Source organism: Amblyomma americanum, chromosome 1, assembly GCF_052857255.1.
Source record: "Amblyomma americanum isolate KBUSLIRL-KWMA chromosome 1, ASM5285725v1, whole genome shotgun sequence".
NCBI lineage: Eukaryota > Metazoa > Arthropoda > Arachnida > Ixodida > Ixodidae > Amblyomma > Amblyomma americanum.
The window spans coordinates 181,191,448-181,216,342 of record NC_135497.1 but is presented as its reverse complement, the minus strand read 5'-3'; the positions used below and the strand labels follow the sequence as shown (position 1 = coordinate 181,216,342).

The window sequence follows — 24,895 nt, the reverse complement described above, 5'->3', positions numbered from 1 at the left end:
TTTTATTAAATTATGATTGACATGAAAGGATTTTGCTCCATACCAACAGATCCGGTTGTGATATTACCGGTTAGATGAGAAGTTATGATTTCAATTCGGAAACAAAATCGGATAAAGCTAGGCAAGGCGAAGCTCTGCGTTTAAACTTTGGTAATATAGACGTACCCCACCAAGTAACCACATTTTAGCGTCCATAACTCGGCTGTTGAATTCATCGCGCGTTTTTTTTTCAATGCTTCCTAAATTTTGTTACCAGTTACGCATTCATCGGTGCTTCTTCTGGGTCAAAGAAAGTTAAAATGCCCCAAAACGGCGCCCCCTCCCCCCCCTCCGGCATTGATGAGCATAACGGCGAAATAGTGACAGCTCTTACGACATGACGACGCGCAACAGTGCGTCTGTACGCATGCAAACATAAAAACGCACAAACATACATCTATTAACAAAAAGGTAATGCCACTGCCCTGTAGTCGTGCGCGAAAATTGAAATTGATCACATTGTTAAAACAAAACTGCAGTCCTTGAAGGTCGTTTGCCGGCCCCTAACTGAAAGTATTGATGTGGCATGTAGCTTGAGGTTCCATAGACATACCACATAGACATACCGTACTTAGTTTTACTGCGTGCTAAAGCACATTATTGCTGAAGATCCTTAGAGATGAGAACATCTGCCTTCCCTACAGAGCTAGGAGAATCAGAAGCATTCCATATGCTTGAGTCCGCCCATCTGACTCGTCCAACATTAAAAAAAATATCTATAAGGTTTTATGTATCTCTCTTCAAGCGCTCGCTATTTGCAGCTACTGGAGCAGCTGTAATTAATCTTGAAACAATATTGTAGAGATGTAACGATATGTAATGTAACGATATTCCCATGTGGACATAACGAAGCAGTGCTTGTAGTCAAGGAATATTAGCGCTATAGGAAACTTTTTATTACGTGTCTTGACTGTGTCGACAAGACCATAGCTGTTTCAGCTCATTGCTTCCCGTCATAATTAGGCGCGTCAGATACGTTACTTACATCAGTGAGTATGGCCTCCCTGTAGGTTCATTATAGATCTGTGCTGTTGGTGTTATTACAAAAACATAATGGACTGAAAACAAGTCAAAGTTTACAATGCATTGTCTAAGCCAGGTTAAACAAGTTTTTTTACTAATAATTATAGAAAACAACATGGCGCAGTTAGTCTTTATATTTTTCGTTGAATTTTGTGATAGGCGGCAGTGTACGGTGCTCCCGCAAATCGCTCTACGGTCACAAGACAACAATCCTCGCCAGAGTGGGTGTCCAGTGAACTTCTTATCGCAAGCAGCCAACACAGCTTTCGTTGCTGTGGTTTTTTCGCACAGTGGATAAAGAGAATCCTAAATTCAGAAGGCCGGGCAGAGAAAGAAAGAGTTTATTCAGAAGAGGATGGGTTACAGCTGCTGTTAACCGGGATTGTTACGCCTGGTGGGGCCACGTGAAAAGAGAGGCGGGAAAAAAAATTAAGAGAAAATTTACTTAAATGCAAAAAATAAACACATCAACGAAGCTTAAGTAGTGTCCATCAATCGAGAAAGACGCCAGGATACAGCACGGCTGCAGATAGCCGAACAATGTCGCCAGAAGGAAATGCGCACGCTTCAACAGAAGCGCACTGAGGCGAAACATATAAAAGAGCCCGTGCTAAACCTTCCCGTTATTCCCAATGCTTCTGCGCTCATCACTTACTATAAACGATTTCCAAACAGGCCCGATCAAACAAAAAAGAATAAAATTATTAAAACCATGGTGGGTGTTACTTGCAGCTATGGGCGACGGTGTGCTTGCGGTTTACTCGGATACTTAGTTGAGTGGCCATGCTTTCTTAAGTGACCCAATGAAACAGCATCGAAGATCCCTCTTTCCCAACCTCCTCCGTGAGCAATGCACCTCATACAAACCTCTCATAATGTTCTCTCATAACCTCTCATGAACCTCAGACAGGTCTCTTTGTATAGCTTTTTAAGCAATTGCCTCGTGCTTAGTGCAGTCATAGTTTGTAGGGTAAGAAAACTGACATCTGAATTTATCCTTCCCGTTTGAACGGTATTGTTAGTTTTCCTTCATTTTTTTCCGTCACGGCGTACGTACTCAACATTTCGTTGATTAAGAAAAATGGTAAAAGTCGCCTATCAACGAACACTGGTCATTTACATGTGAAGTGAAAAAGTAAAACTGTGCAGCATAGCAGGCGTGAAGAGCATAGTCGGAGGACATACCACAGCATGATACAATAATCCGCTTTTCTCTTCAAAACAACCTACCTCCAACCGTTGGCAACAAAAGAGTGGAGCCCAACAAGTGTGCGGCGACAGAGCTCTCTGAAGCGACGGCCGAAGATCACCACAGGTGCATCAGCAATGCACACATTCAGCATACGGTTAACCGCGTTACCGTTAACGCAGTACTGGGAGCCCGCACACCACCAGTGCGCATGTCCTGATTCGAACCCGCGGCGCCGCAAATAGATTAGCTTCGCTGGCCACTGCACGAGAGCACTAGGCTAACGCCGACGTTTTTTTTATTTATTGCATGGAGCAATGCTTAGATTTTTCTTTAGGCTATCACCGCAGCCGATCACGCCTTGTGTTAAACTGAAACCGTGATACTCTCGCGCTGTGGATTGCACACCGTCGTCTTCTTCAACTAATATTACTATCGTACTAATATCGTCGCCAGACGTGCCGACGACCCAGCGAAACAAAACAATCAGCCTATACAGAGCATGACACACCGACAGAGCAGCGCTCAAATTTCGCATTAGCGAGAATCGTAAGCGTCTTTAGAATTTTTCTGCAGCAAAAAAAATTTTTGCTTCCCTTCGACTCTGAACTTTCATTAGAAAAGCGTTCGGCTAGCGTTTCATGATTATCCTCTATACTTTAAAACGAAAAAAAAACAAGCGGTCAGGGGCTATTATTTCTTTTTTTTTCCCCCACTGGACGACAGATTTAAAAATAGATAAGCGGAATTTGTTCCGGTCTGGAACGCACATAACGGCGAAATGTTTTCCACCATTCCTTGGCGGAGCGGGGGATCGAAGCACGAACAGATGGGCGTCTGCGCCAAGACGGCCTCGCAACACGCGCAAGCAGTGGGTGGCTGAACCCGTGCTCGCGTAGGTATACACGGCGACCGGAGTCGGCAGTTCCTAAGAAGGCCCAGCCGCGCACCTTCTGGGAGTTTCTTACGCCTACACACAGGATATAGCTGTTTTCTATTGTATGGTCCCGTTTTAAAGGGGGTGCTCCTGCTGCCTGTTTGCGCGGACCTCGGCTGAGCTGCAAAAATAAAGACGCCCGACGCCAAGTCGCAAACAGGGCGCGTTTTGCGAAACGGGCCGTCTCCGCTTGCGCAACGCCCCTGTTGATCTTGACTGGCAGCCGTCGTTTCGCAGTTATCGCCCCCTCGCCGCCATTCGCCGCAGCGAGCTGGGCCTAAAGTCAAGGCCGCCGCGTGAACACCCGGGCTTGCCCTTCGGCCCGAACCTTAGCCCCCCCTCCAACTTTCCCCTTATTTATTTATTTTCTTTGATTTCTTTCTTACGACGCGGCACTAAGGATTGGGGAAGTGGAACATACCTAACACGCGGAGGGAAGTTTTATAATAAAGTGGCATTCAGGAATTTTATCCTGCTATTTGCACCGATTAGATTTCCGTAAGAGCGACTGATTTTGGTAGCATTACCTTCCCTGCATTGCGTGTGATGCTGCGACTTTCTTTTGAAATATTGCCTAATAGTCTGCTCCCGGCACTTATAATTTCGGTTCGTTCTCGTTTACAATAATACCGGCATACCGTACCTTGAAAAGTCCTTGCCCTAAAAGGGAGGGAATAAACTTTTTTTTAGGGAGAGTAACAACCTCGATCAGGGGTCGTGGGTGTGTCCTCAGGTTAGCTACAGTTGTGTCCAGGACGTTACTGAATGAGATTTTGTATTTATTTATTTATTTATTTATTTATTTATTTATTTATTTATTTATTTATTTATTTATTCATTACTATCTCAAAGGCCCCATTGAAGGGTTATTACAGGAGGGAGTGGGCAACAGGGCATAATATTGCGTCAATTGATGACTTGGATAGTGATGGATCAGTATGAAGCACGACGTGGCCGGGTAAGTAATTCCAGTCTTTCGCGGTGCGTACAATGTGCATTTAGTGTATCTCTCACTAGGTACTCTTCTGTCATTTCGAGTGAAGAATTTAGCAACTCATTCTAGAATGATTGGTTGACTGAGGGTTCAGTGGTGCTGAGTATATTGAAGTGCGGCTTTGACGAGAGGGTGTGTGGCTATGGTGCGGGAATTAAGACTGAGCTTTTGTGGGACACTGTTTGTGATTCAACATGCTGCAGAACGGCAAGAAGTCCTTTAAACATATAAGGCCAATGCATCTTCCTTCGTCATCGTAAATTTAACATTACCTGCGACGATAAATCGCGCGGCACACCTGCACAATTTTTAGCTTGACAAGAACAGAGAACTAGCTAGGAAAAGAAAGAAAAATGAAGAACGAGCTGCGCGCTTTGAAATTTACGCAACACGGGAAATGAAATGGCTTAAAAGTACGACATTTTATAAATAGCATGATAGTGGGAAACGCTGAAACAGCGCAATACTCCAGATATCAGTGCATATAACTATCAAAGCCCGTCAACCAGATGCTCCAAAATCAATTCTAGAGTACGTTTGCGAAAAGATACAATACTTTGACATTATATTGAGTAGGCCACTAATTAATTAATGCCATGGTCTTTAGCGTGGCTATTAACAATGGTCCTGGGCACGATGTCATGGCTAGAATGATCTTTCTGCGCAAATACTGAATTAACTTCTCAACTATGCTACACGACAAGGTGTAAATCAGGGAGCTTTGAAAGTAGCGAAAGAGAAAGGCGTACCATCAATAGAACAGTTGAGACTTCAAAATCCCGAGCTTTATCGACCAATTTTTGAGGAAAGTTATTTAAATCCACGAACAAACATAATACGTCAAAGTAATTTTACTATGTATCTGTAGCGCGGTTATGGATTTACCGGTTCATATCACCCGCATTAATAGGGTGAATCAATATTACCTATACATCGCTGCTTCGCAGTAACAATAGAACCGTTTTATTGGCTAAAGGCTTTTGATACAATCACACAAGGCTCTTTGTTCAGAAAATTTCAACAGAATGCTTTTACAGGAGCAACCTTGAAAAATTTTTCGAGATACCAGTAAAAGTCGTAAGCAGTATCCGTCCTTCAAACGGTACCAACAAAAGATGCGCACGACTCAGTATTAGCCTCTACATTGTTTCGTTCCTGCCTTAATGAGCTAACATCATGTTTTCTTCAACATAAACTGTTATGTGTAAACAACAATATCGCAATTACGATCTGCAGACGAAGCAGCAGTCTCATTATATCTAATTATTGCGTTTGTCGTTTTGATTGAGAAGCGCCACGTAACAGTGAACTGCTTGAAATACATAATCATGCCCAACATTCTCGAAAAAAATTTTTGAATAATGAAAAATTGTAAGATATTGATTTTGAAATATTGAACGTAATTGTCCATTCTCATGTGTAACAAAATCTCTCTTTCAACGTGTTCCCATTGATCTCGTCGAGCAGTTATAAGACTGCCATAGAAAACCACACAGAACGCTTTTGACGATACCAAGAACGCTAATAGCAAAAAAAGATACTGCACTTTAGTCAGGTGCGCTGCGGATATATTGATTGTTATACTGAAATCTTGCATTATAGAAAAAAAAATTGCGTTCATAAACGGTTTCCCGCTCAAAAATGCTTTTGTCCAGAATTGTTGGGTATGACAAAGGATATCACGCAACATGAGTCAAGCGTATTAAATAGGTTGGCAAGCTGAAGCTCAAACTGCGTTGCTAACTGTCGACAAAAGCAAGCAGGAGTCTTTTCGAATCTCTGGTTGACGGTCTGGTCAGTGGTGTGTAATTTCAAAAGCATGCGAACAAATAAGTTAACAAATAAGTGAATTAAATTAAGCACAATAGGTCAGGACTAATGAGTCAGCTTCTCAACCGCTAATGTCAAGAAAAATGATTCCCTCATAGGGCTGCATCATGTTAAAAGGAATTCTCAAATGCGCACTTTTCGCGACGATAGCTTAACTGTGGAAGAGTTTTACACACTCAAAAGAAAGGATGCAAACTTAGAGACTTCCCCGCGTGTTTAGAACATCCCGCGAGTGGCAGCGCTCCAAAGTTATCCCAGCCGGAGTCACATCCCCAGCAGGCGCGAGCGTCCGCTATCTTGTTTTCGCCCGGAGTTTCACCCACTTCCGCCAGGACGTTGGAAAAGCTAGTTTACCACGAGTTGTGCAATTCGCAGTGTAGCAATTTCTGGAAAACTATAGTCGGTACATCTCAAGACTGAAGCGGCAAGTGCCCCCCTCGAAGGAAGCCCTCCAGCCAATGGCGTCGACCGATTCTCGTTACGTCGAGGTTAATCCCTTTGGAGCTGCTAGCCTAAAATCGCAGGGGGTGGCAGATGAAAGGACATTAATTACAACTTAATCGGATTATCCGCGGCGTCATGCAAACCGGTCGACGCCATTGGAGGGCCTCATTTGAGGGGCATCTGCCACTTCTTTTGTTGGTTGCATCGGACTATAGCTCTTGACTCGCTAATTGAAACTTTCCATGCAGCTCCAACGATTTTGAAGTTCATTCACTAACTTTTCTCAATTATTAGGTTGGATGTAACACTCTTCTCTGCTCGCTCTGCGCGACAGCGAACAATACTTTACGAATTTCATTCCGACAACATAAACCTTTTTTTTTATTTTAACTCTTGGCTCATGCTACGCGGAACACCCATGCCGTTTTATTGAATATAGGTTAACTTTTGCTGTTGGATTATTATATACGATATTTTGGTCAATTCTTGTTATAATACTTCAAAGTCCAAAACATGAAGGAACAAAAGAAATAATAAAACTTCCTTTCCACCCTCCTTGATTGATGCACTGTTAGCTCGACAGCTGTTTGTGCAGTCTCACTGTGTAAAACTGTAGTGCGTATTTGTCATGTTATTCCGTATGATTGTATAGATTGCACTATTACCAATTTTTCTGTTGTGTAATGCAATATCACTGGTATTTCTCTATGTATATTCCCTTTCCTGCTTGGACATACAAGATGTCCGCAGCATTTTATAAATAAATAAATAAATTATGCGGCTTGCAGCACCTTCATTAAAAACTTAAGCCCACAAACATGTTAGCGCCCCTCTAATATGTATGTTGAACATTCGCCGCATTGTGCAATTGGTCCATTTTGCGCAACTGCCGCGAGTCATAAAGGCTAAATCGCAGGGCGGTGTCGTTCACGAAAATCGTGCATGAAGTTCATGTTCTTATTCAGACAGACGTGCAGACTGCATTTCCAGCAGCAGAAATCTATTTGGTCACTGTCCTAGAGTGGCATGCACCTTCCAGCGGTTATATGACACTTTCGTAGAAATCTGTTCTCGTTCACCTCATGCTCTGTCCAACTATTATAAAGAAAACGCTCAGACTGCCAGTGTATCTTCTCACTGCGCTCACCGTCCTCAATGCTGTTGCGAATGCTCATATTTAACGATTAAACAGTTTTGAAAAGAGTGTGCAGTCTGGGTCCTAATCGTTGCTGTATTCAAGCATCAGTTGGCATGCCCTTCTTTCTGGTAAAACACGTGTTGTCACCGTCGAAACGAGAGAAGAACATTGGAACAGAGCGACAGCAGAAAGCAAACATGACGCTGAGCTTCCAACCTTTCTAGGGAGAACCCCCTGTTCTCGTTATCTGTCAGATAATCCAAACTAAAAAAAAAATTGCTTATTTGAGCTGAGATTTTTTTATTATTTTCATTTGGCTTGTGTGTTGCGGCCTGGGTGCCTTTCACGCATGTTTCAATAAAAGACGCTGCAAGTTCAACGCTTTATGGCGTTTTTGCTATTGCCTTGTTCCCGCGCTTTTTCTTTGTCCTCAGATTAAAAAAAAATGCTGCAGCCGGCTCGAGCAGGCGTCTTGTTAGCATCTTGTGGGCGTCTTGTTTCTTTAGAACCCTTAGTTTCGTTATATTTTCTCTAAATGAGAGAAAGCGGTGCCAATTACCATTGTGACGTACTCATGACCAATCAGAAATCAACGAGGTATTCATCAACGAAATGTATTTCAAGTGTCTGGTAGCTACGCAGACAATCTTCAAGGGTGCAGCAAGAGTAAGCATTTTTTTTTTTGCTGTAATCTCATTCTGATAACAACCTCCGCAAGGTGAGAAACAATGAACCGTTGGACACTGGCTTGTGCATTTCCTTTTGCTTTATATACATAGTTTACTCACAGCGGTTTCATGGATTTTTGTTATAAAACTCTCCTCTCTATATTGACATCAGAATATGGGATAAAGTGGCATTTGTAAATGCATGAGCACGTATTTGGTATGTTGCGACTTCGCGACACTTCGCGTTTAAGGGGTCAAAACACACAACTTGGTAACACATCCCGCTTTCTAGGTAACCTTTCTGCATAAGTTCCTAGGCGCTCAAGTATACTGACCCTTCATTGATAGAAGAATCACTCTGACAACTCTTTATTAGAAGAAATTGATAAGATATTTGGTATAGTTCAGACTGCAATCTTCAGCCCACCATACGCACATGTCAGTAACAGGCTCCTCAAAACAAACATTATTGTGTTCAACGCCTTCGGGAAGTTGAACGTGCTTTGACATATTTTTTTTTGAAATAATTTGCCTGTCTCTTTTATTGCCACTTACTGCCGCGAATGCACGGTCTCCCTAAACTTAGGACCTACTCAGGTATAATTGCTCGCATCTCCTCTGAGACGTTCACTTATCGAAGACCTAAACTTCCATTTACGCTCATCTTTATTTCAAGGTGTGCATCTGTTAAACTATAATATTTGCAGCTGTTATCTGCATTATGTATTTAAAATGCCAGATATATCAATTGCAGACTCCCCCCGACGTGTAACCAGATTCCTCCAAAAGTACTGATGTACTTTAGTGTAACCTCTATAGTGAACGTTACGCTGTTTGGTGCAAAAACGTTAAATGCTGTACCACTTGATATAAAAATGCAAAAAAAGTTTTTTTTTTGTTTCTGCTTTCTGGTAAGACCTGCAAGGCGTACGTTTTGCGGAATTTACGACGCCGTCTTCATAGCAGGAGTATAGTGGGTACGTTGTAGCATAAAATTAATGCCGCTATCACTGCAGTGTCGTATGATCGTGTCCTTCTAACCAAAAATAATGTGTCATCTGTGTGTTTTTTTTCGGGTCTGTGGTTTGCGGCCCCATGAGCGAACGTTTTTTGCAGCTGGGTGGACGGGGGGTGGTTAAGGGCAGCAAAGCTGTCATAGTCACTTCTTGCTCCTTTCAGAGGGAGAAAAGTCTGGGAGTTCTTTCTTTGTGTGCGTACGTGCTTCTTATTTTCTTATGCCTGAATATCTTCCGTAGTTTGTTTGCAACGATATGCATAGAGTTATACAGCACGCTGCCAATGCACTTGATTGTTGGCCTCAGTTACCTTTGGCTATTCGCCCAACAGTTCAGATGTGCACGAAATTGCGCTGAAGGAACTTGACACAAGCATGGCACGTGGGGTTTCACGTTCCGAAGCTACACCTGGGCTATAGGAGGCGCCGGAGTCGATTAATTCCGACCGCCTAGGGTACTTCAACGTGCAGCGTCACCGGAAAGCACACTGGCGTTTTTGCCTTTCGCGACCGTTGAAACGCCCCGACCGCATTTCTGTTGGCTCCAGACGCAGAACATATATATTACTTGACGAATTTTGAGCCCCATTTATACACCATGGTGCTCGCACTAAAATCTGTCTTTGAAAATACTCCGGATTAATTCCAACTTCCTCGGGTTCTTTACCGCCTATCGAACTGTGCGGCAGCAGGAGCTGCGAGTCCTAGCCGCAGTCACGTGTTCAGCAGTACTTAAAACGCCATAGCCACTGAGCCGTCGCAGCGGGTAACCGTTTAGATCGTCGCTACGTGTTCAATATGGTTATCGGCATGCCATTCACAAAGGCTGCGTCTAGCGTAACCTGGCGAGTGGACAGCAAGAAAAACAGCTGCTGTCATGGGGCTCTGGCTTTCCCGCACAGGATTTTGCATCTCAAGGGCTGAATTTGCCTCTACACCTTGGTTACTTAGGACAAGTCACGTTTCTTATGTATATATGAGCAAATACAATCTACAGTATACATATAAAATTCAAAAGGTGGTTTTCTGACAGCTCAAATGCATTAAGCCGTTCGACAATTACAATACACATCGATAATAAGCTTTCGTCCATTATTCAAAGTTCCACCTTATTGTGCAACTCATGCACTTACTTTTTGACTGACTTTGTACTTCGTGTCACTACTGGCTTTCCTTTTTGCTCACACTTGGACGAGCAGTTTAAGTATTCAATAAATTTTGAACTGCGTAGTTGCGAACGTATATTGCCGTAGCGGGCGAACTCGTATTCGCCTATTTTTCGAGGAATTGGTTACAGAGCGCCCTTGTGCTTTGCAGCCTGCGCGAATGACGTGAACACTAGCCTGAGAACAAATGAGACAATTCCAGGTGCTTCTGACGGATCGCGATTGATAAAGCAGAAGTAAATAACGAACCTAATTACACGGCCACGGGGTTGAGGCGCACGAACTTGTGCGGAAAAACAGTATTTCGCCCCGAAACGAGGGTTCCGCCATTGAAGTCAAGCCAACCCTGGACGAGCGAAGATTGAATCAAATTGCTCGCGCAGCGGCGGCTCGTAACTCTTCTGGTAGGCGCCAAATTGTCCCCCGTCGACTTGGAGATGACAGGCAGAAGAGAAAACACAGCCTGAGTGCGCCTTCATTCGAGACAGCGCAGTGCCTCTGGGTTGTCCGATGACGTGCCATCCGCGCGGCACTGAAGCTCGGCACGTCTAGGCAACACTTGTCTTGGGAACGGCTTGTCCACGGAACGAGCGAGACTTTAGGCTCACTTGCCTGCACATCCGGAAAACGCCCTCAGGGAAGCTGCTAGATAAACTTGAACGAGGCTTTGGTTCTTACTAGCTTCAGCGAATTCTGATTACTCACAGGCGTTTGTGTTTGTTTTATTTGCATTGCGTCGAGGCGCGGCCTGCTTGTTCCAGCCATGCAGTGTTCCGTCGTAAATGGGCCCCGTGCTATCGTAACAAGCCAGTGTGAGATGCACTGCCGGCCAAAAAAAAAAAAATTCTTAGGGCACTTAAAAAATGCTTACGTGGATGAATGCGAAATCATGTGTTTTGAGGAAAGGAAAGGACGCAGTAGCTCCCAGATCTCGACATCGCAGTGGACACCTCAACCGCGCCTTAAAGCATGCAACTGAAGGTGCATTTGTCATCGGTCCGAACCCCTGTCGCAAGTCTCAGAAAGCATGCAATTGAAGGTGCATATGCCATTGATCCGAACCCCTGTCACAAGCTAGCCTCCAACTTGACTAAAACATGCAAGCTATATGCAAACAAAATTGCTGACACCACCCAGAATGCTGTACGACGAACAGTTGCTCAAAATTTTGGGGAATGCATTCGAGAATACTGCAACCACACTGAGGTCAACCAGTGAAGAGATCGCTGGGATTTACTCTTCACCTGCGATATCTGTGGTTAAAACCAGCGTCGTCGCTTCGGCGGACGCGGTTTTTTTGCCGCCCATCTGTTTGCATCATTAATTAGTGGTGACGTCATGCGCTCGGCGGCGGCGGCGGCTGAGTGAAGTCACAGCTGTCACGTGGTTTCTCCTCGGTTCAATGTCAAACTCGCGCACACGGCGAAGAAGCTACGGAGGGGAGTAGTAAAGCTTTCGCTTAAAAAAAAAAACTTTATTCTTCAAGCATTCCTTTAAGCCCATTACCATTCTAATATAGCAGGGTTTTTTTTTTGTCTTAGTGTATCACGTTAAAGGCTGCACTTTTGGCGGTGCATGCACAGTCGGTTTAAGGACGCCTGCACTACCCGATAAGGCAGGTCGAAGCTTTTTGACGTCAGCAATATAGTGTATAATTAAATACGTATTTCTCCTGCGTGTCCGTCAGCACTCAGCGCCTAGGGGCTGTTCATGAACAACAGCGCCGGCGCTGATATTCTAGCCATAGTGCGCCGGACCACTCAACAATGCAGCGATGAAATGGCCCAGGACTATTCGCGGTCAAGCGATCAAGAACAACGAGGTGCAGCAGTAAACGAATGCAGAGTGAAGCTGCGGTTGATGGCGACGCACTCGGCGCGCATCAGCATGTATCTGGCTGGCAGTGATCAGCATACAATGTGCTTTCTTTGTTCAGTGTACCCGTCAGTGATACGGAGTGCATGTGAGCAACATGCAGAACGCTTGACATCGTGCTGCCATGACAAACCGAAACCTGTGGATGCAGGTGTGTGCGCTATCCCTCGCTGCGTTAGAATAAACAATAGGTAAATATGTAAAGGGGATACCGTTTAATGGTGAACACTTTAGTAATCTGAGATTCGCTGATGACATTGCCTTGCTATGTAACCCAGGAGACGAACTGCAAAGCAAGATCAATGGCATAGACGGCAAAGCAGAGCGGCAGGTGTAAAAATTAATATGGAGAAAACTAAAGTAATGGTCAACAGTTTGGGAAGGAAACAGCAGTTTGCGACATGAAGCCAGGCGCTGGAAGTTTTTAAGGGAATACATCTACTTAGTGCAGGTTGTGACCGCAGATCCGGATCACGAAAGTGACATCAGTAGAAGAATAAGAATGGGGTGTAGCGCATTTGGCAGGTAATCTCAGATCATGAATGACAGTTTACCAATATCCCCCGAGAGAAAAGTATATAGCAGCTGTATCTCACCGGTACTCACCATCATCATCATCAGCCTGACTGCGCCCACTGCAGGACAATGTGGAGGCCAACGGAAGGGGTTCAACTAAAACTCAGGACAATGCAGCGAGCTATGGAAAGGAAGAGGATAGGTGTAACGTTAACGGACAGGAAGTGGGCAGAGTGGGTATGGGAACAAACGCGAGAAATTGGTATGGGCAGGGAATATAACGCGAAGGCAAGATAACCACTGCCCCTTAAGGGCAACAGAGTGGATTCCAAGAGAAGGCAAGCGTAGCAGGGGGCGGCAGAAAGTTAGGTGGGCGGATGAGATTAAGAATTTTTCGGGGCCGCAGCTGGCACAGAAAGGGGTTAATCGGAGATATTGGAGAGGCCGTTGTTCTGGAGTGGACGTAGTCAGGTTGTTTTTGATGATAACATTTGCTGAGGTTTAAGCACTGCGATGATTCACAACAAGGGCCTCTTCTCACCAGCCGCTGATAACGCGAAAACTCGAAGTGAATCTGCAAAAGCTGCGATGCTGTTAACAAGTGAAGGGCGTTTTTTTTTTTTGCAACTAAATGTGCCGTTCATGTGCTCAGTCATAAATAGAATGTACGTGTCCTGAATTCAAACGGGGCTGCCCCGAACGGGAGTTACGCGTGCGCGGCACTTGCCCACTCTACCAAGCACCATTGCGTGCATTTATTCGTGTACTACCAACATAATGTCATGGTGGCATTACAGAAGGAGGGGTACAAAAAGTGACATGTGATTATTCGAAACAAAGTTACAATTGTAAAGGCAAAAATGACACAGCATGGCAAATCGTCAAAGCAGAAGAGGAAAATACATGTAAAATTAAAAGCTGTAGTAAAATTATGTGATCGCAAGGTAAGAACACAGATAACATGCCGGCAGCATAGTAGGTGCGTATAAAAATTCAAGAGGAAATAAAATAAACACAGGAATACAATTTTCACACTGTAGCTCGTAGGTCCTGCATCAGTAGAACTGGAAAAGTGTCCTCAGCGGCTGACTCGAAGCATTCTGGTAGCCAGGAAAAACGACGATTGGTATTCAGTTATGCGGCAAGCTGTGTCATGTATTTTGCGACTGTGGTCTTCTTTTGAGGAGATAAACGTAGGCGGCTTTAGGTAGAAATTGCCATCAGCAAAAACCTTTCCCGGTGCAATTTGCTTTATCAATGTTAGCATAGATAAGGAGCGGCACGTTTCAAGAGCTCGCCATGGAAATGCTTTCTTCGGTGCGGTGACGCTGACATTACACCTGTAAGAGTTAGTCCCGAAACGTGTGGCCCTATTTTGAACAGATTCTGATTTTTTTTTAAGTGTAATGGAATTAGGATCCCAGACTGCGGCGGCATGCTCTAGGGTGGAACGAACGTTCAGTAAAATATAAAGTTTCCTTAACGTCTCGAGAGGCAGTCCTGAAATTTCGCTCGATGAAGTGCACGTCCAGCTTTCATAGTTACATATTCTACATGTTTATTCCACGTGAGGTTTGAAGAAAAAAAAATGACAATGTATTTAACGTTATCATCCAGGATTATATTCTGTATACCCAAGTGATACATTGTCTCCACATTTGTTAGCTTTCTACTGAACCGGATATAACTACATTTTGAAAAATTTTGTTTCATTTGCCATTTGTGGCACCATGACGTGGTGCGATTAATATCTGTTTGTAGCTCAGCATCATTTGTATATTTGTATATGACGCAATCATCAGCGTAGAGCCCGATGTGTGAGGTGACTTTGGTGCTTTTGTCATCTGTGTAAATTAGAAAGAGTAGTGGTCCTTCAACTGAGCCTTGAAGTAAACCAGAAGTTACAGATAATAAGTCAGATTCAGAACCATTGATTAAAACTTTCTGGCAGCGGACGGCTGAATGTTGTTCAATCCATCAGGGAGGCAGACCAAGGTATGAAAATTAAAAAAAAAAAACAGAAGCGAGTGAGGGAACAAGGGAAGGGAGAACTTCAGGGTGCTTGCCAACGTTTCGACAAGAGGACTTCTCTTTGTCCGGAGAGGTCACAGCCTGATTACGGGTGCGCAGTGAGGCCCGCATTATCCTGTGGCATGCCTTACGCCAGCAAGTACGTGGCCATGAGTGTTATGATTTTGGTGTCTATTTACCGAATTTGATGCTGGAAGAAACCCAACGGCAGGAAACAACCTCGTAGACTTATCGTTCAGTCACAATTATCATATGACAGCTCAAGACACATCCTCGACATCGCTCCCTTCGATAGCATTATCGTTGGTTAGCGAGTGAAGCGGGAGTTCTCGTTCACAAAGTAGTACGATATCGACACCGCTTACTCCGGCGAAGGTCCCTCTTGCATTCATTAATAAAAAAGAAAAACAACAGGCGCTTCCGAGAACGGCTCTCAGGTAAAATTCCTTGAAAAAGCTCGTGCTCAGTGGGGCATAAATGCGTCAGTCAGGTTAAAAATACGTTTAGAAGTGTGTCGCACGCAGGCAGCTTTACTACCGAAAGCCTTTAAGTTCTGGCAGCCTGCACGGAGACTTGCAAAAGACAGAACAGACCTTAAAATAGGCTCCAGCAGCTCGATAGACGTGAAGCGAAAACAAAAATAATAAACTTTTGTAAACCGTCTGTCTTCCTCATTTTTCAGTTCGAGCGAGTACTGGAGCAGCTGATTTGCTTATAGGATGCAGCTTGGGGAATATTCATCTTGCACTTCTATGGATCGCCAGGGGCTTAGCCGTTTGGCTTCTGAACTCAAGGTCGCAGGATCGAATCCCTGGCAGCGGCGGCCGCATGTCGGTGCAGGCCAGGCATGCGGCCCCTGCCGTGTGCTCTGCGATGCCAGTGCACGCTAAAGAAACTGAGGTGATCGAAATTAATCTTTAGCCTTCCAATATGACATCCATTCGGGGCTATAAAGCGCGGATGCCATTCTACACTCCGTAAATTACCAGGTGACATCTCAGTCTGCATGTGGCTCCAAGCTTTTGTGCACTCCCCGACACACCGCCGGCATGAAAGGAGGAGCTTGGGTTGTCAATCATTCTGACACAACACATCAAGCCTATCTTTCCGAGCCTTTCTCTCGAGGAAGCCCGCGTGGAGACAAGCTGTTGTCCGAGTACCTTTCCACACGATCGAGAAGCTCGAACTCTCGATCGTGTCGGGACAGATCTGTTAAGGTTAAAGATGTATGACCTCCAACTGCGGTGCACCCCCTGAGATGCGCTTCGCCATAAGCTGTTACTTCACAGTCTTCATTGCTTAACAGTCTATATTTACTTATTTATTTAGCAAATTACCAGTCACTGAAGCATTGCACAGGTGAGTCTCAAAGATTACCAGAACGGTGGTATGCAAAAATGAAAGGTCGTACAAAGCCAACAACGGCAAAAAAAATGAAGAGCACATATTGTCGTCTTTTGTACTCAACGCGCACCAATTTCGTTCAGCAAAAAAAAAAAAATTATTTGTGGACTTGTGCCTACCCCATTTTCTACTTATCTTAAGGATTAGCTGCTTATAGCGATTACAGTGGGTCTAAATTCAGCTCTCAGTATCTAGCGATAGAGGGCGGATAGATGAAGCAATATCTGCACAATTATTAGTTTAAACCAAAGCGCGGGTGCCGTTTAGACCTCCGATATTAATGGCACTATTTAAAACGTTTCATCTTTCGTAGTTCAACCAAAATAGCATGGTTGTTCCTGGCTCTTTTCCCAACAGTGCAAGGTAATGTTTGTTTAGCTTAGCTTACTTTGGGCGATGTCGTACGAGCGCTAGGTTACTTCTAAAAAAACGAAAAGCAAAATGCGAGAAGTCTCCTCGCTTTAAAAAGACGGAAACGGCACAACAACGGTATGCTATATATAGCGGTGAGGAGATCGCGATACGTACATACAAATGTCAAGCAAGAACAGCCGACATTAAAATAGCTTAAATGGTTTAAATCACACATCGTTCATCGCTCTGGAGGCGTCTTTTAGCACGGTTCTTTTCTATATTAACTATGCTTCCAAAGTTAAAAAATTAAGTGACGAAATCAGCCCGCCGAATCAGGTTATAAAATACCGACACATATAGCATCCATTGTTATTATCCAAAGGTAATAGCAGTCGATGGCAGCGCATGAAGCCCATTTTTTGACAGCCATGGCAAGCTCCAAACTGCTTCACTGATCCAAATCAGGATAGGTTCACAGTGCGATCATAAGCGCCGTAACTTCTCTAATGAGTGGCCTTAGGATGCAAGCTGGTCGATAGGAACTCATGAATAAATGCTCCAAATGCGACAGTAGCGTAATTTGCGCCCGCAGAGATTGCAGCCTGGCCCCATACTTATTGAAGGTATAATCGTCACAACCAACATGGTTGCTTCGTCCCTCGCCCCTTCGCAAAACTGAAGCGCAGCTTAAGGGTACCAAGAATGGATAGTATTCGTCCGTCGGAAGGAAACGTTAGTATCTAAAGTGAAGGCAAATTATATTTTAGTGTCTTCATGAAAACGCAGTGTATTATGCGAGGACCTACTTCTGTGTCTGGTATAGCATCCACATTACCCTAAAATTCTTAATACATTGATAGAAACGGCCCTAAATAAAAGCCATGTTTAATGCAAAATAATAAAGGCCGGTGGTAGGCGCGTAAAAGTTCCAAGAAAAGACAACAACTATAAGAAAGTTTAACAAGACAAATGGTTCAGGACAAAGGACCCGAATTGAATCATCGCGTCAGGGAAACTTCACTGTTCAGAATTGGTGGTGTTGGCGTAGCTCCACTCGGTCCGGATGCCCACATCTTGAGCACCATCCCCTGTCCCAGGCTACGTGGTATGCGTGCGTATTTGGCCAAATCCTAATTTTAGTGTTCAGTCTCAATGGAAAGCCCTAAGTTCGACCACCAATGCGCTGAAGCAAGGCTTTGGCCGAACTATTCTTCTTACGATATTACAATTAAGCTGCTTACACTCGCACAAACACTTAACCCGAACGTGAAGGACACGCTTTTCACGGATTTAGCAGAAACAGCTTTATCAAACAACAAAGACCGTTTTGAGAAGGAGGAACCTAGCAAGCACGTGAACGGAACTGTCACGGCAAAAGTCACCATCATTCTTCCAGAAAAGCAAAAAGTGGCGTACAGCATGCGCGCTTCAAGCGTGTGAAATAATGCAGAGCTGGAACGAGTTAAAGAAGAGATCTTTCCATGCTGTAAAACAAAGTCACAAAGTCCATAAACAATACGTCCCAAAGCGCGCATGCACACACGCACAAAAAAACACAAACAAGAAACGCGTAGGATGGCTACCAGGAGGAACCGCTTTTGGACCTGAAATAATGAAACAATTGCGTTCCAGTTCAATTCCACTCCTGTCATTTTTGACCAACTTAGCTGACTCGAGTGTTGTCGGCCCATGGTTAGAACCAGCATCGGCCATGTGATGGGACGGATGATAAAAATGAAGCGGGAGCAAAGGAAAACAATTGTTACATTATACCAGCCACGGTTGTTTACAGCTGAAAGGGGACAGGGACTGTCTGCAAGTGAAAAACGCCTCTGTCAACGGCGGGTATATGAGTCATTTCACGATAAAAACGCGCTGTTCCCGAATTTCTGACTGCAATTTTGTGGAAAAGAAACAGGCGCAGTTAGACTATTTGTTTTGACTTCATTCTTTTTAGTCTGCCAAAACAACAGCTCAAACCGCATCCATGCATAGCATTAAAGCACATTCTCACGCGTAAGCAACTGTTGTGCCAGGACAGCAGTGACTGCAGGAAAGCCGACGAGAGGAACGGCGGCCAACATCTCAGCCTCGATACCCCTCGATTTGCAAGTCCTTCGACCGCTCGACGTGGACGGCTTTTAACTGCTATCCTGGTGTTGCAGCCCGTTATTGACGTGGCCGGGCGGAATCGAATCCCGAGGGCAATTTTTTTATAACCGGTTTATTTTAAACACTCGCGTGGCGCACGTGCACTCTTTCTGTACATGTATTTCTGTACATGTACATGTCATTCTGTACATGTACATGTACATGTCAATGTATTTTCTTTTATCTTATATTTTTTTGTGACAACGGGAGCCCATATACAGCTTCACCCTGCTTTTGCATTTTGGTATCATAGTTTTTTTGGTAGTTTTTTCGAATGTTGTTTCTTCACCGTTATTGATCATGGCACCCTTTAGGTGGTTTAGGCGGCACGTGTCTTTCAGTGTTTTCCATTCGTGTTTTTTCAGGGTTTTTATCTAGAGTATCAGTGATTTTAGATGGCACATGTAGTAGGACGTTTTGACATCTTCTGAGTCACATGTTAAAAATTTTTGTATAAAAGTCGCTTATTTTTCCAATAAAGCTCAGTTGAAAGTCAGCGCTGTGTTTCGTTCCCTTTTCTGTCCGTCCGTGTTTCGTGTGCGCTGCAAACACCTACAGCATGAAAAACCAACTAGCCCAAGAAAAGACGATTCTGACCTATATTTCAAGTACATCGGGCTCTGTCCCTTCTCTTTCCCATCCTTCTGTCTTGGTTAGTCTCGCTGCCGTCGCCATCTGCAAATCACGATCTCTTTCGTTCTGCCTCAGGCACAAGTTCCTCCCGGATGACGTCAAGGCGATTCTAGGAGGGTTCGCCCCCTCGTCAAGCCATGGGATACGCCTCATGAAGATACTTCGCTCCGAGTGGAGAAGACAAGCAAGGATCTACAAAAATGACCTGTATGTGTTGCTACGCACCACCACACCAGAACGTCAAGCCGACAGGGATTTCCAGGCATACCTTCGCATCGCCTCACAAACGACAGAGTTCATGTGGCAGCAAGCGTTGCAGTATCTTCGGAACACAGCCCCGGAGAAGCCTCGCACGGTTCGAAGGGACGTCACTACTATTGGAGATGTCCATCTACCTGAGCACGTGAAGAATGTCCTGGCATTGGGCCCCAAGTTCGCCGTAGAACCTCGCAAGACGGCACCGGAGTTGCTTGCCATGGTCCATCAGGTCGCGAGGAAGGCACCAGACAGTGAACGAAGCAGATGCGTTTCGGAAGGAGTGGACGTGCTTCTTCGTCGGGATTCGACAAGAAAACATCTACCTGTGCGGCAGGTGACATCCTTCTTATGTGAGAACCAGCTGCGTGTTCTTCCGGAGGATAAAGAAGGAGGCCTTGTTGTGTGCTCCAGGGAAATGTTCGGACTGAAAGCCCTTGACGCCATCAGAGGAGTGTTCCGTGAAGATTCTAAGGTACGCTTACCAAAATTGAAACAAACAGCCAAGACATTGTGTGAGAGGCTGAATCTGACCCGTTTAGGCCGAAGTATTGACAGCTCCGAAATCAATAGCCTTCATTTCATGTTTTCCGCTAAGACGCACAAGCTCGGTTGCCCTTTCAGAGTAATCGTGTCAGAAACAGGTTCATGGCAGAAAGCAATTTCCCAATTCCTGCAAGACAAGCTGAAGACCATCCCTTTTGATGATCCTTTCCAGATTAAGAGCTCGGTAGATGTCATAGGGTTTCTGGAAGGCCAGAATCACAAGAACTTGCAAGCATGTTCTATAGATATTAAGGACTTGTATTACTCTCTTCCGCAGAAGGAGTTACTTTCATACCTTGAAAATAGCATCGACAAATTTGGCTCTGTAGCTTTCCAGAATGCAGTTGGGATGAGTGTCAAGTCGTTTTTAGAAATGCTTACTTTCTACCTTGGATCCACTTACGTAACTTGGAATAACGAAATATATTTGCAAAAACAAGGTGTATGCATAGGTTCTTGCTTGGCACCCATCCTCAGTGACATTTTTTTAGGCCATCTTGACAACATGTTGATGTGTCACCTGGCAGAGTTCAACGCCGTAAAAGTGTTTAGATATGTAGATGATTATTTAATTCTTTTTGATGATAGCAATGATTCTTTCCAGGCAGATGTAACGCAAGCATTGTTAGTCTTTCAGAGATTGTTCGAACCACTCGTGTTAACGCATGAGCTGCCGACTAACGACACCATCCGGTTCCTAGATTTAAGTATCACGTGTACGAGAGATCATATCTGCTGGACATACGATCCACGAGGCAAAAAAAAGTGTCCTACCGTTCAACTCGGCACATTCTAAACTAGTAAAACGTTCCATTATTAACCTGTGTTTGACAAATGCTTTGCTAAAATCCTGTCCACATACCATGGAGCGCAGTTTTTATCAACAGACTGCAAGGTTGAAAGAAAGTGGTTATCCGGAGCAGATCATCATCTCGGTGGCTGAAAGAATCTATAGGGAAGTGAAGAGTAAAAGCAAAGGAAGTATGAAAGCTTCGGCTGAGAGTCAACAAAAACGAAACCTGGTTGTAGTACCCTATTTGCACAGCATCTCCCACAATTTGAAACGAATAGGCAAAAAAGTGAAGTTGAGAGTACTGTTTTCAGCCCCGGAAAAGCTGTCAAAGCTTTGTAAGCTTACTCAGACGTGTGGTACACCACGTGTGCAGTGCTCCAAAAAACACCGGTCTCCGTTTGTACCTTGTACCAAGGGTGTGGTGTATCAGATTCCGTTAAGCTGCAGGAAAGTCTATATAGGACAATCGGGCCGATGCCTTAACGACCGACTCCGAGAACACAACAATAATTATGACAATCTGCGCAAGAGAAACATACGAGAAGGAAATCTCGCTGTACACTGCAGCGAATGCAATAAGTGCATACCACGGTTCCAGGACACTACGATTTTAGGTAGAAGCAGCGATCAGACCACGAGGGAGATTATCGAGGCAAAAGCCATCCAACAGAAAGGGGACATGTGCGTCAGCGCTGTGTCCTTAGTACTCCTGGATAAAGAACTTGGATTCTTGCAGGCCGCAGGCGCGCACCTGTAAATTTCAACACTCTTTAAATATTGGGTCTTATGCTGTTTTAGTTAATGTGTTTTATACCGTTTCAGCCCTGTTTTTGTCAATGTATTTTCTTTTATCTTATATTTTTTGTGACAACGGGAGCCCACATACAGCTTCACCCTGCTTTTGCATTTTGGTATCATAGTTTTTTTGGTAGTTTTTTCGAATGTTGTTCCTTCACCGTTATTGATCATGACACCATTTAGGTGGTTTAGGCGGCACGTGTCTTTCAGTGTTTTCCATTCGTGTTTTTTCAGGGTTTTTATCTAGAGTATCAGTGATTTTAGATGGCACATGTAGTAGGACGTTTTGACATCTTCTGAGTCACATGTTAAAAATTTTTGTATAAAAGTCGCTTATTTTTCCAATAAAGCTCAGTTGAAAGTCAGCGCTGTGTTTCGTTCCCTTTTCTGTCCGTCCGTGTTTCGTGTGCGCTGCAAACACCTACAGTACATCTATAGTCGCAAACCCTAGACTGGTCTCCTTTGGGAGCGTGAACGACCTCCGAAAAGCGTCGGCACTGACTGCGTGGCTACCCAACCGACGGCCAGCTGAGGGGGAAAACGCATGGAGACACGTCTCTCCGAGTAGGTCTTTTCCGCAGGGCGCGTGTGCAATGCGGTTGCCCGCCTCGGCGCGACATCTCGCCGAGGCAATATTGTCACCTCGGGTTGAAGAACTGCACGGTGCGCCAGGACGGAAGGGAGCACGGAAATAGAAGAGCGCGAGTAATTTGGCCGTTGGAGTGGTTCGCTTCATTTTCAAAGCATCGAGAGGGGCCCGCCGTCGAAGCGGGGTCGTCTCGGGGCAACGCATGGCAAACACGGGCGCGAAGAAGCGTCGCATCAGGCCAGCTCATTTGGTCGCACGCCGCCCAAGAAACAAAAGGCCAAGCGCGGCTCCTTGCTGCCTCCGCGCTACGAATTGCGTCCACCGACCGGACCAAAATAAACCCGCAGGAACAAGCTCTTTGCCAAGTGATCAGTCACTGCTGCCGCAACAGTGCGAGCGCGTTGTGCCGCCCTCGACGCGCTTAATTTAAGTACGAAGAGCGCGCATCGCGTATTGATGGCACTCTCTTCAGCATGCTTGTTCCGAAGTCGGGAACACGGCCTTAATCGTTGATCGCACTCGGCTGAGGCAATGCAAAGTGGTCAAAGTTGCTGGCGCCACAGATCGACGTTCTAACTTTGCATTGAATAGGCATTTAGCTGTTGCTACGCGTCTACTGCCGAAGGTACCTGGTAGTTTCAGTAAATGCAGCGCATATTACAACGTTCGCTCCATTTTTTTACGTACAAAACTGAAGCAACATCGAAATATCCGGCCATGTATTAAACGACCTATTCTTTGCATGGTGTTGCGCGATCACAGTTTGTGGCAACGGCTTTACTGCATGAACTAATTCCAGAATTTTACGCACGCCTCCTGCTACTTTCGAACACCCTGGGATGCTGTGTCTGCGACGAAAACTATTGTTTTGAAGAAATACAGCTCAAATAGAAAACGGAGATAACAGCGAGCATAGTAAGGCAAGCCCGCGTTGTTGTCTCCCGCGTGGTGCAGCGAAAGAGCGCATTCACGTCCCATCTCGCGTTTATTTCCGACGTCCTGTGCCTTTCCGCTTGGCATGTTGCCCTGGTGCGGCAGCGGCCAGTCCTGAACGCATCCGGAAAGCATACGTATCTGAGGAAATGTGGCGAGTCATTGTGTGACCAGCCGATCCGAGCGCACACGCGTGGCAATCGGTGCAGGCCAGGACGCGTGACTGACCGCGGCGGTCGGCGAGGGACGTCCGGAGAACCAGGAGAGAGACCCGGGCTGGCACCCAGGAGGTTCTCTCCTCGTTCCCGGCCCTCGGCGCGACCGGGCAGAGCTAGCTGCGGTACTCACGTAGGAGCCGGTCCGTCTGGACATTTCATTGAGCGCTGGTCGCGTGCGGAAGGAAGACGACCGGGGAGGCGGCGCCGCTCATCGGGCTCTGTCGCGCGACAGGCGCTGTCGACGAGTCGCAGATCCACGCCGACGTGTCCCGCACAGTGGACGCTGGACGGCTCCGACGGCGCCCGTTGTAGCGGCGAGTCGGTATACCGCGCCGAGATTCGGATCAAAGGCTCCACTACTGCTCGAGTCGCGCAAGTCTCAGGCGGGGTGTATTTCGGGAACCCCGTGCTCGAGGGCGCTTGCATCGGAAAGCGCCGGGACCGGAGAGGAGGCGAGCGCACCCACTTTTTGATTCCCTGTTGCTCACGCGGGCCTCCCCTCCACCCGCACTTTTTGGGCTCTCTTTGTTTTTGCGCGCTCGCTCTTGGGCTTCTAATTTTGGACGAGCGCGGCTCTTGGTTTTCTCGCGAGGAAAACCGCGCTCTCGCGACGCATATCCGGCCGGCGTTGCGCCTCCGCCGGGAAGACGCGAGAAACGAACCCTTTCCGGCCGCAAGCTCCGCCTCGGCCGGCATCAATGGGCGCTGCAGGCAGCAAGTGGCGCCCGCCGGATCGCATTTCCCTCGGGGGGACTTGATTCAGCGCAGGATCCAAGCAACGACCCCGTCGCGCGACCCGCCAGCGCGTGCGTGTCTCCGACGCTCGCTCCGACGCCGACTCCCGAGCGCGGTTCTTTGACCATGCGAAGGCGGTCATAGCACGAGTCATGCACAGCGCCGCATGCTCTTCTTCAGGTACTCCACTGCGTTACACTGCTTTCTCTTGAGCAGCTCGCGACCTCTCGTTTTTGTAGGCTCTCACTAGCCTTTGTGCAGCAAACCAAGACGGCTGCATAGGGGAAGAGCGAGCCAGGAAGACGTCACAACAAAACCAACTGCTCAGCCTAGCCGCACGAACCGTGGCCAGCCACTTGGTATGGATACGCGCCAGTGCGTGACGTGTAAAAAAAGACGGCAGGACACTTGTGAAAGGCGTGGGGCAACAGGGAGAATGAGCTGTTTTGCAGAAACAAAAGGGCCCGGTGTATGCAAAGCATACTGCAAAAGCAGTAGCAACCGGGCGTATTAGAGGGCTGGTAACTTAAAAGAAACTTACTGTAGCCATTCTACAGCGGCTGTCAGCTCGTTTCTTGCCGAAGTCCGCCTTTCGCGCAGTACGTTTCTTCAAAAGTTTTG

The 24,895-nt window shown here is 45.8% G+C and overlaps 1 protein-coding gene across 1 annotated transcript in view; it reads right to left on the bottom strand.

Annotated features, from left to right (window-relative positions):
* The window catches only part of LOC144114292 (uncharacterized), a 107,238-nt gene extending 83,036 nt beyond the window's left edge, over positions 1-24,202 (bottom strand). Inside the window, exon 1 of the mRNA XM_077647922.1 lies at positions 23,670-24,202. Within this exon, the coding sequence (XP_077504048.1) occupies positions 23,670-23,693 (24 nt within the window). The 5' untranslated portion in view covers positions 23,694-24,202. The remainder of the gene's footprint in view (positions 1-23,669) is intronic.
* Between the last annotated feature and the right edge of the window lie 693 nt (positions 24,203-24,895).